The sequence below is a fragment of the Drosophila suzukii genome, chromosome 2L (assembly GCF_043229965.1).
Source record: "Drosophila suzukii chromosome 2L, CBGP_Dsuzu_IsoJpt1.0, whole genome shotgun sequence".
NCBI lineage: Eukaryota > Metazoa > Arthropoda > Insecta > Diptera > Drosophilidae > Drosophila > Drosophila suzukii.
Window position 1 is genome coordinate 25,903,539 of NC_092080.1, and position 11,680 is coordinate 25,915,218.

Sequence of the window (11,680 nt, forward strand, 5' to 3'; positions counted from 1 at the left end):
TAAATAGTCGGAACTCGTCGTTCGATTAGGATTGGGTGGGGTTTTTAATGTGATGGAGCTGCTATGCGGCAAGGATGGTCAAGACTTTCAAGCATCAGACAAAAACTAAACAAAAATTAGCTAGGCTAATGAATCTATTTGCTTAATAAAACAAAAACAGAATAAAAAATAAATTTTTTACATTGTCTTTTTAATGCTAAGTGCAACCTCCACGATATTTATATATATGGGTCACAAAATAAACTGTTAATAGGTATATATATTCCAGAAATTATATATCGTATTTTGTAATATCAGATTTATTTAATAGAATAGATTCAATTTGACTGTTGTACTTTTAATTTTATCACGTTTTTGAAAAAATTTCATTACTAATGTTGGCATGTTTTTAGAACGAGAGGGTTTTGTGGGACTACCACGATCAACATTAGACATTTAAGCACCAACAAAAAATCGAAAAACTTTTAAACGCTATCTGAAAATAAATCATATGCGTTAATGAATGCATAATGTTTTATAAAAAACAAGAAAAATATTATTAAGTATACTTTTTACATTTTTTTCTTAAATATTAACTCGAGTGCGGCCTCAATGGGATTCATATATGAAACACAAATTAGCAAAATTTGTAAAAACTGTTTATAAACATGCATCCAAAGCTGGATTGTCTTAAGCAAAGACATGATATATCTAAGAAAACATCATATAAATACAATATTTTAAATTATTTATATTTTTAACAGTCAGAAATCGATTGCCGAAAGTAACAACTTGGAACATGAATTAAAATACCTAAACTAAAGATAAGTTAATTTAATTGTAGTACTTATTTAAGTAAAAGGTTCAAATTTATTTTTTCATTAGCAAGTTACAAAATATTTCTAAGAAATCATATTTTAAAATGGGTTTTTAAAAAAATTGCTCATGTTACGAATGTCTATGTTGAAGTTGATTCGGCAATAAAAGGTTGCAAAAACCAGATACTAACGTTTTGAAAACATTACCTACTTAATAGATTATTTAAGAATGTAAAACAATAAAATGATTATTACATTTTAGGATCTTAAGCACTAAAAACAAGAAAATATGTCTGCACTTCAAACAAACATTAGCAGAGCAAATGCCTGATGCCAGACGCACAGTTAAAGTGCTCTCCTCCTCGATTCTCATCCGAACGAAGGAGGTTGGCAATAAGCGCGCGGGCCATTTTCTATACGAAAAAGTGTATTTTAGTGAAGAAAAATGTCTGAATCTGCAGTTGCAACGGCCGCTTCCCCAGTGGCTGCCCCGTCAGCGCCAGTTGAGAAGAAGGTGGCCACCAAAAAGGCATCTGGATCCGCTGCCCCAAAGGTGAAAAAGGCTGCTGCCCCGCCATCGCATCCGCCAACTCAACAAATGGTGGACGCATCCATCAAGAATTTGAAGGAACGTGGCGGCTCATCGCTTTTGGCAATCAAGAAATACATCACTGCCACCTATAAATGCGATGCCCAGAAGCTTGCTCCATTCATCAAGAAATACTTGAAATCGGCCGTGGTAAATGGAAAGCTGATCCAAACAAAGGGAAAGGGGGCGTCTGGCTCATTTAAACTGTCGGCCTCCGCCAAGAAGGATCCGAAGCCGAAGCCTGCGTCTGCTGAGAAGAAGGTGAAAAGCAAGAAGGTAGCCGTCAAGAAGACCGGATCCACCGCCAAGAAAGCTGCCGCCGGAGCTGACGACAAGAAGGCCAAGGCTAAGAAGGCTGTTGCCACCAAAAAGACCGCAGAGAAGAAGAAAACCGAGAAGGCGAAGGCCAAGGATGCCAAGAAAACTGGAACCGTAAAGGCGAAGCCAGCAGCAGCGAAGGCCAAGTCGACCGCAGCGAAGGCAAAGGCGGCGAAAGCACCAAAGGCCAAGCCAGCGGCGTCTGTTAAGCCTAAAAAGGCTGTGAAGAAAGCAGCTGCTCCTGCTACTGCTAAAAAGCCGAAAGCCAAAACTACGGCGGCCAAGAAGTAAATTGTGCAAAAGTACAGTACCTGGTACCTGCTCGCAATCGCTATTTTAGATTTCGAAATCTGAAATTAGTTTAAATAAGCCCTTTTCAGGGCTACAACGTTCGTGAACAAGAGAAAGGAACTTTCAATTTAAAACTTAGTACATTTCACTTGTCCAATTATCTTGTTAGGCCGTTAGCATTTTTTTCACATAAGTGTGGCTGCATTGATTTTAGCAGCTGTACCAGAGAATCTTAAAATGCAAGTCACAGAATGTTTGTGGACTAGCATTGCAGAAATTCGTTATCAATAGATGACCATGATTTAATAACTATACTATAAAGCTCCAGAATAAGTTCTTTAGAAAAAAAAACTCAAATTGAACTTATATCACGAATTTGATTGGCAAATGGTATATTGAAAATGAAGTTCCTTTGGTAAAATGTGTTGTGGCCCTGAAAAGGGCCGTTTTGGATCTTTCTCCCCATACGCAGCAAGAGTAAATTACTTGGAGCTGGTGTACTTGGTGACAGCCTTGGTTCCCTCACTGACGGCGTGCTTGGCCAACTCTCCGGGCAGGAGCAGGCGAACAGCCGTTTGGATCTCCCGACTGGTTATGGTCGAGCGCTTGTTGTAGTGAGCCAGACGAGACGACTCTGGCAGGCAGACGCAAAAGTATAAATATGTGGCTACCCGGGGCTCGTCGAGCATTCGTTTTCAGTGTGTAAAGTGAACTAAGTGAAATACTCGTAAAGAAAAATGTCTGGTCGTGGAAAAGGTGGCAAAGTGAAGGGAAAGGCAAAGTCCCGCTCTAACCGTGCCGGTCTTCAGTTCCCAGTGGGCCGTATTCACCGTTTGCTCCGCAAGGGCAACTATGCCGAGCGAGTTGGGGCCGGCGCTCCAGTTTACCTGGCTGCTGTGATGGAATATCTGGCCGCTGAGGTTCTCGAATTGGCTGGCAATGCTGCTCGTGACAACAAGAAGACTAGGATTATTCCTCGTCATCTGCAGCTGGCCATCCGCAACGACGAGGAGTTGAACAAACTGCTCTCCGGCGTCACCATTGCCCAGGGTGGAGTGTTGCCCAACATCCAGGCTGTTCTGTTGCCCAAGAAGACCGAGAAGAAGGCTTAAACGTTTTAAATGCGGAGCCAATTACATACTTGTACATAAAAAACAAACCCAACCGTCCTTTTCAGGACGACCAAGTTTTTACCAAAGAAGTAAAGATTTTCCAATACGTATATCATATTATTAAAACAAGAAAATACGTTGAAATATCGATTGGGAAACAGAAGTAGGTTTTGTATATGCGTTGGTCCTATAGCACTTGGTCAGATATAAGATCTGGAATATTCTAAGAAGTTCGTCGCCAAAAAGACGCATTTCCTTTAATGCTGTATCTGCAAGCGGTACAGCTTCTACAAAACACTAACCTGAACCTCCCATTTGAAATTTCATTTTGGTTTAATGCAATATGTATATGCAGTATCAACTTTCGAGTTCCCGGTCAGTAGGCCAATGAATCAAAAAATTATTTGAATTTTTTCTCCTTCGAAAATTTGAATGGTGGTCCTGAAAAGGACCGATTGCTGAATGAAGTACAAGCTGTACCTAGTTTTTTAACCGCCGAAGCCGTATAGGGTGCGGCCTTGCCTCTTCAAGGCGTACACAACATCCATGGCTGTGACAGTCTTCCTCTTGGCGTGTTCGGTGTAGGTGACGGCATCGCGGATAACGTTCTCCAAGAACACCTTCAGGACGCCACGTGTTTCCTCGTAAATGAGTCCCGAGATGCGCTTTACACCGCCGCGACGAGCCAAACGGCGGATTGCTGGCTTAGTGATACCCTGAATGTTATCCCGCAGCACTTTGCGATGACGCTTGGCGCCTCCTTTTCCCAAGCCTTTTCCTCCTTTACCGCGACCAGTCATAACTCACTATTTTCTACTGTTAACACACTGCACGAAACGAAAGTCACTGAAGAACTAATTCCTTATTTTCGACGAACTCTTATTTATACCTAAAACCCCAGAAACACGAGCGAGTCCGAACGATATGTGCGTCCCGCTCTTCGCTCTCCGCTCTCTGTTCGACAAATGAGATGCCCTCTTCTTCCCTCTCTTTTCAATCCTCCTCGTTTTGCTATATATGTAAGTAGGTTGCAAATGCAGCTAACGTTTATTGTGTTTTGAAACGTGAAGTGAACGGCAGTGAACTCAAAAATGGCCCGTACCAAGCAAACCGCTCGGAAATCGACTGGTGGCAAGGCGCCACGCAAACAACTGGCTACTAAGGCCGCTCGCAAGAGCGCCCCAGCCACCGGAGGCGTGAAGAAGCCCCATCGGTATCGCCCTGGAACGGTTGCCCTGCGTGAGATCCGTCGATACCAGAAGAGTACCGAGCTCCTGATCCGCAAGCTGCCTTTCCAGCGTCTGGTGCGTGAAATCGCTCAGGACTTCAAGACTGACCTGCGATTCCAGAGCTCGGCGGTGATGGCTCTGCAGGAAGCTAGCGAGGCCTATCTGGTTGGCCTCTTTGAAGATACCAACTTGTGCGCCATTCATGCCAAGCGTGTCACCATCATGCCCAAAGACATCCAGTTGGCCCGTCGCATTCGCGGCGAGCGTGCTTAAGTGGCTGCCAATGCGCTAACATACTTTGTACAAATCGGTCCTTTTCAGGACCACAAATTTCAATTTTTATCTGCAGGCTTCAACCTTAAAATAAAGAAATTAACTTTTCGTCCCGTTCCTTCGTAAGTGAAATTATTAATTGTTTGTAACTTTTAGTGATTTGATAAAATTAATAAATAGTCGGAACTCGTCGTTCGATTAGGATTGGGTGGGGTTTTTAATGTGATGGAGCTGCTATGCGGCAAGGATGGTCAAGACTTTCAAGCATCAGACAAAAACTAAACAAAAATTAGCTAGGCTAATGAATCTATTTGCTTAATAAAACAAAAACAGAATAAAAAATAAATTTTTTACATTGTCTTTTTAATGCTAAGTGCAACCTCCACGATATTTATATATATGGGTCACAAAATAAACTGTTAATAGGTATATATATTCCAGAAATTATATATCGTATTTTGTAATATCAGATTTATTTAATAGAATAGATTCAATTTGACTGTTGTACTTTTAATTTTATCACGTTTTTGAAAAAATTTCATTACTAATGTCGGCATGTTTTTAGAACGAGAGGGTTTTGTGGGACTACCACGATCAACATTAGACATTTAAGCACCAACAAAAAATCGAAAAACTTTTAAACGCTATCTGAAAATAAATCATATGCGTTAATGAATGCATAATGTTTTATAAAAAACAAGAAAAATATTATTAAGTATACTTTTTACATTTTTTTCTTAAATATTAACTCGAGTGCGGCCTCAATGGGATTCATATATGAAACACAAATTAGCAAAATTTGTAAAAACTGTTTATAAACATGCATCCAAAGCTGGATTGTCTTAAGCAAAGACATGATATATCTAAGAAAACATCATATAAATACAATATTTTAAATTATTTATATTTTTAACAGTCAGAAATCGATTGCCGAAAGTAGTCTGATAGCCAACTTTGTACATAGCCAAGGGACAACTTGGAACATGAATTAAAATACCTAAACTAAAGATAAGTAAATTTAATTGTAGTACTTATTTAAGTAAAAGGTTCAAATTTATTTTTTCATTAGCAAGTTACAAAATATTTCTAAGAAATCATATTTTAAAATGGGTTTTTAAAAAAATTGCTCATGTTACGAATGTCTATGTTGAAGTAGATTCGGCAATAAAAGGTTGCAAAAACCAGATACTAACGTTTTGAAAACATTACCTACTTAATAGATTATTTAAGAATGTAAAACAATAAAATGATTATTACATTTTAGGATCTTAAGCACTAAAAACAAGAAAATATGTCTGCACTTCAAACAAACATTAGCAGAGCAAATGCCTGATGCCAGACGCACAGTTAAAGTGCTCTCCTCCTCGATTCTCATCCGAACGAAGGAGGTTGGCAATAAGCGCGCGGGCCATTTTCTATACGAAAAAGTGTATTTTAGTGAAGAAAAATGTCTGAATCTGCAGTTGCAACGGCCGCTTCCCCAGTGGCTGGCCCGTCAGCGCCAGTTGAGAAGAAGGTGGCCACCAAAAAGGCATCTGGATCCGCTGCCCCAAAGGTGAAAAAGGCTGCTGCCCCGCCAACTCAACAAATGGTGGACGCATCCATCAAGAATTTGAAGGAACGTGGCGGCTCATCGCTTTTGGCAATCAAGAAATACATCACTGCCACCTATAAATGCGATGCCCAGAAGCTTGCTCCATTCATCAAGAAATACTTGAAATCGGCCGTGGTAAATGGAAAGCTGATCCAAACAAAGGGAAAGGGGGCGTCTGGCTCATTTAAACTGTCGGCCTCCGCCAAGAAGGATCCGAAGCCGAAGCCTGCGTCTGCTGAGAAGAAGGTGAAAAGCAAGAAGGTAGCCGTCAAGAAGACCGGATCCACCGCCAAGAAAGCTGCCGCCGGAGCTGACGACAAGAAGCCCAAGGCTAAGAAGGCTGTTGCCACCAAAAAGACCGCAGAGAAGAAGAAAACCGAGAAGGCGAAGGCCAAGGATGTCAAGAAAACTGGAACCGTAAAGGCGAAGCCAGCAGCAGCGAAGGCCAAGTCGACCGCAGCGAAGGCAAAGGCGGCGAAAGCACCAAAGGCCAAGCCAGCGGCGTCTGTTAAGCCTAAAAAGGCTGTGAAGAAAGCAGCTGCTCCTGCTACTGCTAAAAAGCCGAAAGCCAAAACTACGGCGGCCAAGAAGTAAATTGTGCAAAAGTACAGTACCTGCTCGCAATCGCTATTTTAGATTTCGAAATCTGAAATTAGTTTAAATAAGCCCTTTTCAGGGCTACAACGTTCGTGAACAAGAGAAAGGAACTTTCAATTTAAAACTTAGTACATTTCACTTGTCCAATTATCTTGTTAGGCCGTTAGCATTTTTTTCACATAAGTGTGGCTGCATTGATTTTAGCAGCTGTACCAGAGAATCTTAAAATGCAAGTCACAGAATGTTCGTGGACTAGCATTGCAGAAATTCGTTATCAATAGATGACCATGATTTAATAACTATACTATAAAGCTCCAGAATAAGTTCTTTAGAAAAAAAAAACTCAAATTGAACTTATATCACGAATTTTATTGGCAAATGGTATATTGAAAATGAAGTTCCTTTGGTAAAATGTGTTGTGGCCCTGAAAAGGGCCGTTTTGGATCTTTCTCCCCATACGAAGCAAGAGTAAATTACTTGGAGCTGGTGTACTTGGTGACAGCCTTGGTTCCCTCACTGACGGCGTGCTTGGCCAACTCTCCGGGCAGGAGCAGGCGAACAGCCGTTTGGATCTCCCGACTGGTTATGGTCGAGCGCTTGTTGTAGTGAGCCAGACGAGACGACTCTGGCAGGCAGACGCAAAAGTATAAATATGTGGCTACCCGGGGCTCGTCGAGCATTCGTTTTCAGTGTGTAAAGTGAACTAAGTGAAATACTCGTAAAGAAAAATGTCTGGTCGTGGAAAAGGTGGCAAAGTGAAGGGAAAGGCAAAGTCCCGCTCTAACCGTGCCGGTCTTCAGTTCCCAGTGGGCCGTATTCACCGTTTGCTCCGCAAGGGCAACTATGCCGAGCGAGTTGGGGCCGGCGCTCCAGTTTACCTGGCTGCTGTGATGGAATATCTGGCCGCTGAGGTTCTCGAATTGGCTGGCAATGCTGCTCGTGACAACAAGAAGACTAGGATTATTCCTCGTCATCTGCAGCTGGCCATCCGCAACGACGAGGAGTTGAACAAACTGCTCTCCGGCGTCACCATTGCCCAGGGTGGAGTGTTGCCCAACATCCAGGCTGTTCTGTTGCCCAAGAAGACCGAGAAGAAGGCTTAAACGTTTTAAATGCGGAGCCAATTACATACTTGTACATAAAAAACAAACGCAACCGTCCTTTTCAGGACGACCAAGTTTTTACCAAAGAAGTAAAGATTTTCCAATACGTATATCATATTATTAAAACAAGAAAATACGTTGAAATATCGATTGGGAAACAGAAGTAGGTTTTGTATATGCGTTGGTCCTATAGCACTTGGTCAGATATAAGATCTGGAATATTCTAAGAAGTTCGTCGCCAAAAAGACGCATTTCCTTTAATGCTGTATCTGCAAGCGGTACAGCTTCTACAAAACACTAACCTGAACCTCCCATTTGAAATTTCATTTTGGTTTAATGCAATATGTATATGCAGTATCAACTTTCGAGTTCCCGGTCAGTAGGCCAATGAATCAAAAAATTATTTGAATTTTTTCTCCTTCGAAAATTTGAATGGTGGTCCTGAAAAGGACCGATTGCTGAATGAAGTACAAGCTGTACTAGTTTTTTAACCGCCGAAGCCGTATAGGGTGCGGCCTTGCCTCTTCAAGGCGTACACAACATCCATGGCTGTGACAGTCTTCCTCTTGGCGTGTTCGGTGTAGGTGACGGCATCGCGGATAACGTTCTCCAAGAACACCTTCAGGACGCCACGTGTTTCCTCGTAAATGAGTCCCGAGATGCGCTTTACACCGCCGCGACGAGCCAAACGGCGGATTGCTGGCTTAGTGATACCCTGAATGTTATCCCGCAGCACTTTGCGATGACGCTTGGCGCCTCCTTTTCCCAAGCCTTTTCCTCCTTTACCGCGACCACACTGCACGAAACGAAAGTCACTGAAGAACTAATTCCTTATTTTCGACGAACTCTTATTTATACCTAAAACCCCAGAAACACGAGCGAGTCCGAACGATATGTGCGTCCCGCTCTTCGCTCTCCGCTCTCTGTTCGACAAATGAGATGCCCTCTTCTTCCCTCTCTTTTCAATCCTCCTCGTTTTGCTATATAAGTAGGTTGCAAATGCAGCTAACGTTTATTGTGTTTTGAAACGTGAAGTGAACGTGAACAGCAGTGAACTCGAAAATGGCCCGTACCAAGCAAACCGCTCGGAAATCGACTGGTGGCAAGGCGCCACGCAAACAACTGGCTACTAAGGCCGCTCGCAAGAGCGCCCCAGCCACCGGAGGCGTGAAGAAGCCCCATCGGTATCGCCCTGGAACGGTTGCCCTGCGTGAGATCCGTCGATACCAGAAGAGTACCGAGCTCCTGATCCGCAAGCTGCCTTTCCAGCGTCTGGTGCGTGAAATCGCTCAGGACTTCAAGACTGACCTGCGATTCCAGAGCTCGGCGGTGATGGCTCTGCAGGAAGCTAGCGAGGCCTATCTGGTTGGCCTCTTTGAAGATACCAACTTGTGCGCCATTCATGCCAAGCGTGTCACCATCATGCCCAAAGACATCCAGTTGGCCCGTCGCATTCGCGGCGAGCGTGCTTAAGTGGCTGCCAATGCGCTAACATACTTTGTACAAATCGGTCCTTTTCAGGACCACAAATTTCAATCAATGAGATACTAATTTTTATCTGCAGGCTTCAACCTTAAAATAAAGAAATTAACTTTTCGTCCCGTTCCTTCGTAAGTGAAATTATTAATTGTTTGTAACTTTTAGTGATTTGATAAAATTAATAAATAGTCGGAACACGTCGTTCGATTAGGATTGGGTGGGGTTTTTAATGTGATGGAGCTGCTATGCGGCAAGGATGGTCAAGACTTTCAAGCATCAGACAAAAACTAAACAAAAATTAGCTAGGCTAATGAATCTATTTGCTTAATAAAACAAAAACAGAATAAAAAATAAATTTTTTACATTGTCTTTTTAATGCTAAGTGCAACCTCCACGATATTTATATATATGGGTCACAAAATAAACTGTTAATAGGTATATATATTCCAGAAATTATATATCGTATTTTGTAATATCAGATTTATTTAATAGAATAGATTCAATTTGACTGTTGTACTTTTAATTTTATCACGTTTTTGAAAAAATTTCATTACTAATGTTGGCATGTTTTTAGAACGAGAGGGTTTTGTGGGACTACCACGATCAACATTAGACATTTAAGCACCAACAAAAAATCGAAAAACTTTTAAACGCTATCTGAAAATAAATCATATGCGTTAATGAATGCATAATGTTTTATAAAAAACAAGAAAAATATTATTAAGTATACTTTTTACATTTTTTTCTTAAATATTAACTCGAGTGCGGCCTCAATGGGATTCATATATGAAACACAAATTAGCAAAATTTGTAAAAACTGTTTATAAACATGCATCCAAAGCTGGATTGTCTTAAGCAAAGACATGATATATCTAAGAAAACATCATATAAATACAATATTTTAAATTATTTATATTTTTAACAGTCAGAAATCGATTGCCGAAAGTAACAACTTGGAACATGAATTAAAATACCTAAACTAAAGATAAGTAAATTTAATTGTAGTACTTATTTAAGTAAAAGGTTCAAATTTATTTTTTCATTAGCAAGTTACAAAATATTTCTAAGAAATCATATTTTAAAATGGGTTTTTAAAAAAATTGCTCATGTTACGAATGTCTATGTTGAAGTTGATTCGGCAATAAAAGGTTGCAAAAACCAGATACTAACGTTTTGAAAACATTACCTACTTAATAGATTATTTAAGAATGTAAAACAATAAAATGATTATTACATTTTAGGATCTTAAGCACTAAAAACAAGAAAATATGTCTGCACTTCAAACAAACATTAGCAGAGCAAATGCCTGATGCCAGACGCACAGTTAAAGTGCTCTCCTCCTCGATTCTCATCCGAACGAAGGAGGTTGGCAATAAGCGCGCGGGCCATTTTCTATACGAAAAAGTGTATTTTAGTGAAGAAAAATGTCTGAATCTGCAGTTGCAACGGCCGCTTCCCCAGTGGCTGCCCCGTCAGCGCCAGTTGAGAAGAAGGTGGCCACCAAAAAGGCATCTGGATCCGCTGCCCCAAAGGTGAAAAAGGCTGCTGCCCCGCCATCGCATCCGCCAACTCAACAAATGGTGGACGCATCCATCAAGAATTTGAAGGAACGTGGCGGCTCATCGCTTTTGGCAATCAAGAAATACATCACTGCCACCTATAAATGCGATGCCCAGAAGCTTGCTCCATTCATCAAGAAATACTTGAAATCGGCCGTGGTAAATGGAAAGCTGATCCAAACAAAGGGAAAGGGGGCGTCTGGCTCATTTAAACTGTCGGCCTCCGCCAAGAAGGATCCGAAGCCGAAGCCTGCGTCTGCTGAGAAGAAGGTGAAAAGCAAGAAGGTAGCCGTCAAGAAGACCGGATCCACCGCCAAGAAAGCTGCCGCCGGAGCTGACGACAAGAAGCCCAAGGCTAAGAAGGCTGTTGCCACCAAAAAGACCGCAGAGAAGAAGAAAACCGAGAAGGCGAAGGCCAAGGATGTCAAGAAAACTGGAACCGTAAAGGCGAAGCCAGCAGCAGCGAAGGCCAAGTCGACCGCAGCGAAGGCAAAGGCGGCGAAAGCACCAAAGGCCAAGCCAGCGGCGTCTGTTAAGCCTAAAAAGGCTGTGAAGAAAGCAGCTGCTCCTGCTACTGCTAAAAAGCCGAAAGCCAAAACTACGGCGGCCAAGAAGTAAATTGTGCAAAAGTACAGTACCTGGTACCTGCTCGCAATCGCTATTTTAGATTTCGAAATCTGAAATTAGTTTAAATAAGCCGTTTTCAGGGCTACAACGTTCGTGAACAAGAGAAAGGAAC

General features: G+C 41.7%; 8 protein-coding genes across 8 annotated transcripts; 7 read left to right on the forward strand and 1 right to left on the reverse strand.

The window, feature by feature from the left end:
- Positions 1 to 1,242: 1,242 nt before the first annotated feature.
- On the forward strand, positions 1,243 to 1,995 carry LOC139352252 (histone H1-like). Its single transcript, XM_070994331.1, has one exon. The coding sequence runs from the start codon at positions 1,243 to 1,245 to the stop codon at positions 1,993 to 1,995; it is 753 nt and encodes a 250-aa protein (XP_070850432.1).
- Positions 1,996 to 2,732: 737 nt separating this feature from the next.
- LOC139352573 (histone H2A) lies at positions 2,733 to 3,140 on the forward strand. The gene has a single exon (XM_070995246.1). The coding sequence runs from the start codon at positions 2,733 to 2,735 to the stop codon at positions 3,105 to 3,107; it is 375 nt and encodes a 124-aa protein (XP_070851347.1). The 3' UTR covers positions 3,108 to 3,140.
- Positions 3,141 to 3,595: 455 nt separating this feature from the next.
- Positions 3,596 to 3,907, reverse strand: LOC139352430 (histone H4). The gene has a single exon (XM_070994537.1). The coding sequence runs from the start codon at positions 3,905 to 3,907 to the stop codon at positions 3,596 to 3,598; it is 312 nt and encodes a 103-aa protein (XP_070850638.1).
- A 291-nt stretch (positions 3,908 to 4,198) lies between these two features.
- Positions 4,199 to 4,609, forward strand: LOC139352253 (histone H3). Its single transcript, XM_070994332.1, has one exon. It carries the CDS (start codon positions 4,199 to 4,201, stop codon positions 4,607 to 4,609), a length of 411 nt encoding a protein of 136 aa, XP_070850433.1.
- Positions 4,610 to 6,056: 1,447 nt separating this feature from the next.
- Positions 6,057 to 6,797, forward strand: LOC139352254 (histone H1-like). Its single transcript, XM_070994333.1, has one exon. It carries the CDS (start codon positions 6,057 to 6,059, stop codon positions 6,795 to 6,797), a length of 741 nt encoding a protein of 246 aa, XP_070850434.1.
- A 731-nt stretch (positions 6,798 to 7,528) lies between these two features.
- On the forward strand, positions 7,529 to 7,936 carry LOC139352541 (histone H2A). Its single transcript, XM_070995096.1, has one exon. It carries the CDS (start codon positions 7,529 to 7,531, stop codon positions 7,901 to 7,903), a length of 375 nt encoding a protein of 124 aa, XP_070851197.1. The 3' UTR covers positions 7,904 to 7,936.
- Positions 7,937 to 8,965: 1,029 nt separating this feature from the next.
- On the forward strand, positions 8,966 to 9,376 carry LOC139352255 (histone H3). The gene has a single exon (XM_070994334.1). It carries the CDS (start codon positions 8,966 to 8,968, stop codon positions 9,374 to 9,376), a length of 411 nt encoding a protein of 136 aa, XP_070850435.1.
- Positions 9,377 to 10,806: 1,430 nt separating this feature from the next.
- LOC139352431 (histone H1-like) lies at positions 10,807 to 11,634 on the forward strand. The gene has a single exon (XM_070994538.1). The coding sequence runs from the start codon at positions 10,807 to 10,809 to the stop codon at positions 11,557 to 11,559; it is 753 nt and encodes a 250-aa protein (XP_070850639.1). The 3' UTR covers positions 11,560 to 11,634.
- The last annotated feature ends 46 nt before the right edge of the window (positions 11,635 to 11,680 follow it).

Excerpts from the sequence above, each read along its gene's own strand:
- LOC139352573 (XM_070995246.1), top strand. The coding sequence starts at position 2,733 with ATGTCTGGTCGTGGAAAAGGTGGCAAAGTGAAGGGAAAGGCAAAGTCC.
- LOC139352253 (XM_070994332.1), top strand. The coding sequence starts at position 4,199 with ATGGCCCGTACCAAGCAAACCGCTCGGAAATCGACTGGTGGCAAGGCG.
- LOC139352430 (XM_070994537.1), bottom strand. The coding sequence starts at position 3,907 with ATGACTGGTCGCGGTAAAGGAGGAAAAGGCTTGGGAAAAGGAGGCGCC.
- LOC139352252 (XM_070994331.1), top strand. The coding sequence starts at position 1,243 with ATGTCTGAATCTGCAGTTGCAACGGCCGCTTCCCCAGTGGCTGCCCCG.
- LOC139352541 (XM_070995096.1), top strand. The coding sequence starts at position 7,529 with ATGTCTGGTCGTGGAAAAGGTGGCAAAGTGAAGGGAAAGGCAAAGTCC.
- LOC139352255 (XM_070994334.1), top strand. The coding sequence starts at position 8,966 with ATGGCCCGTACCAAGCAAACCGCTCGGAAATCGACTGGTGGCAAGGCG.
- LOC139352431 (XM_070994538.1), top strand. The coding sequence starts at position 10,807 with ATGTCTGAATCTGCAGTTGCAACGGCCGCTTCCCCAGTGGCTGCCCCG.
- LOC139352254 (XM_070994333.1), top strand. The coding sequence starts at position 6,057 with ATGTCTGAATCTGCAGTTGCAACGGCCGCTTCCCCAGTGGCTGGCCCG.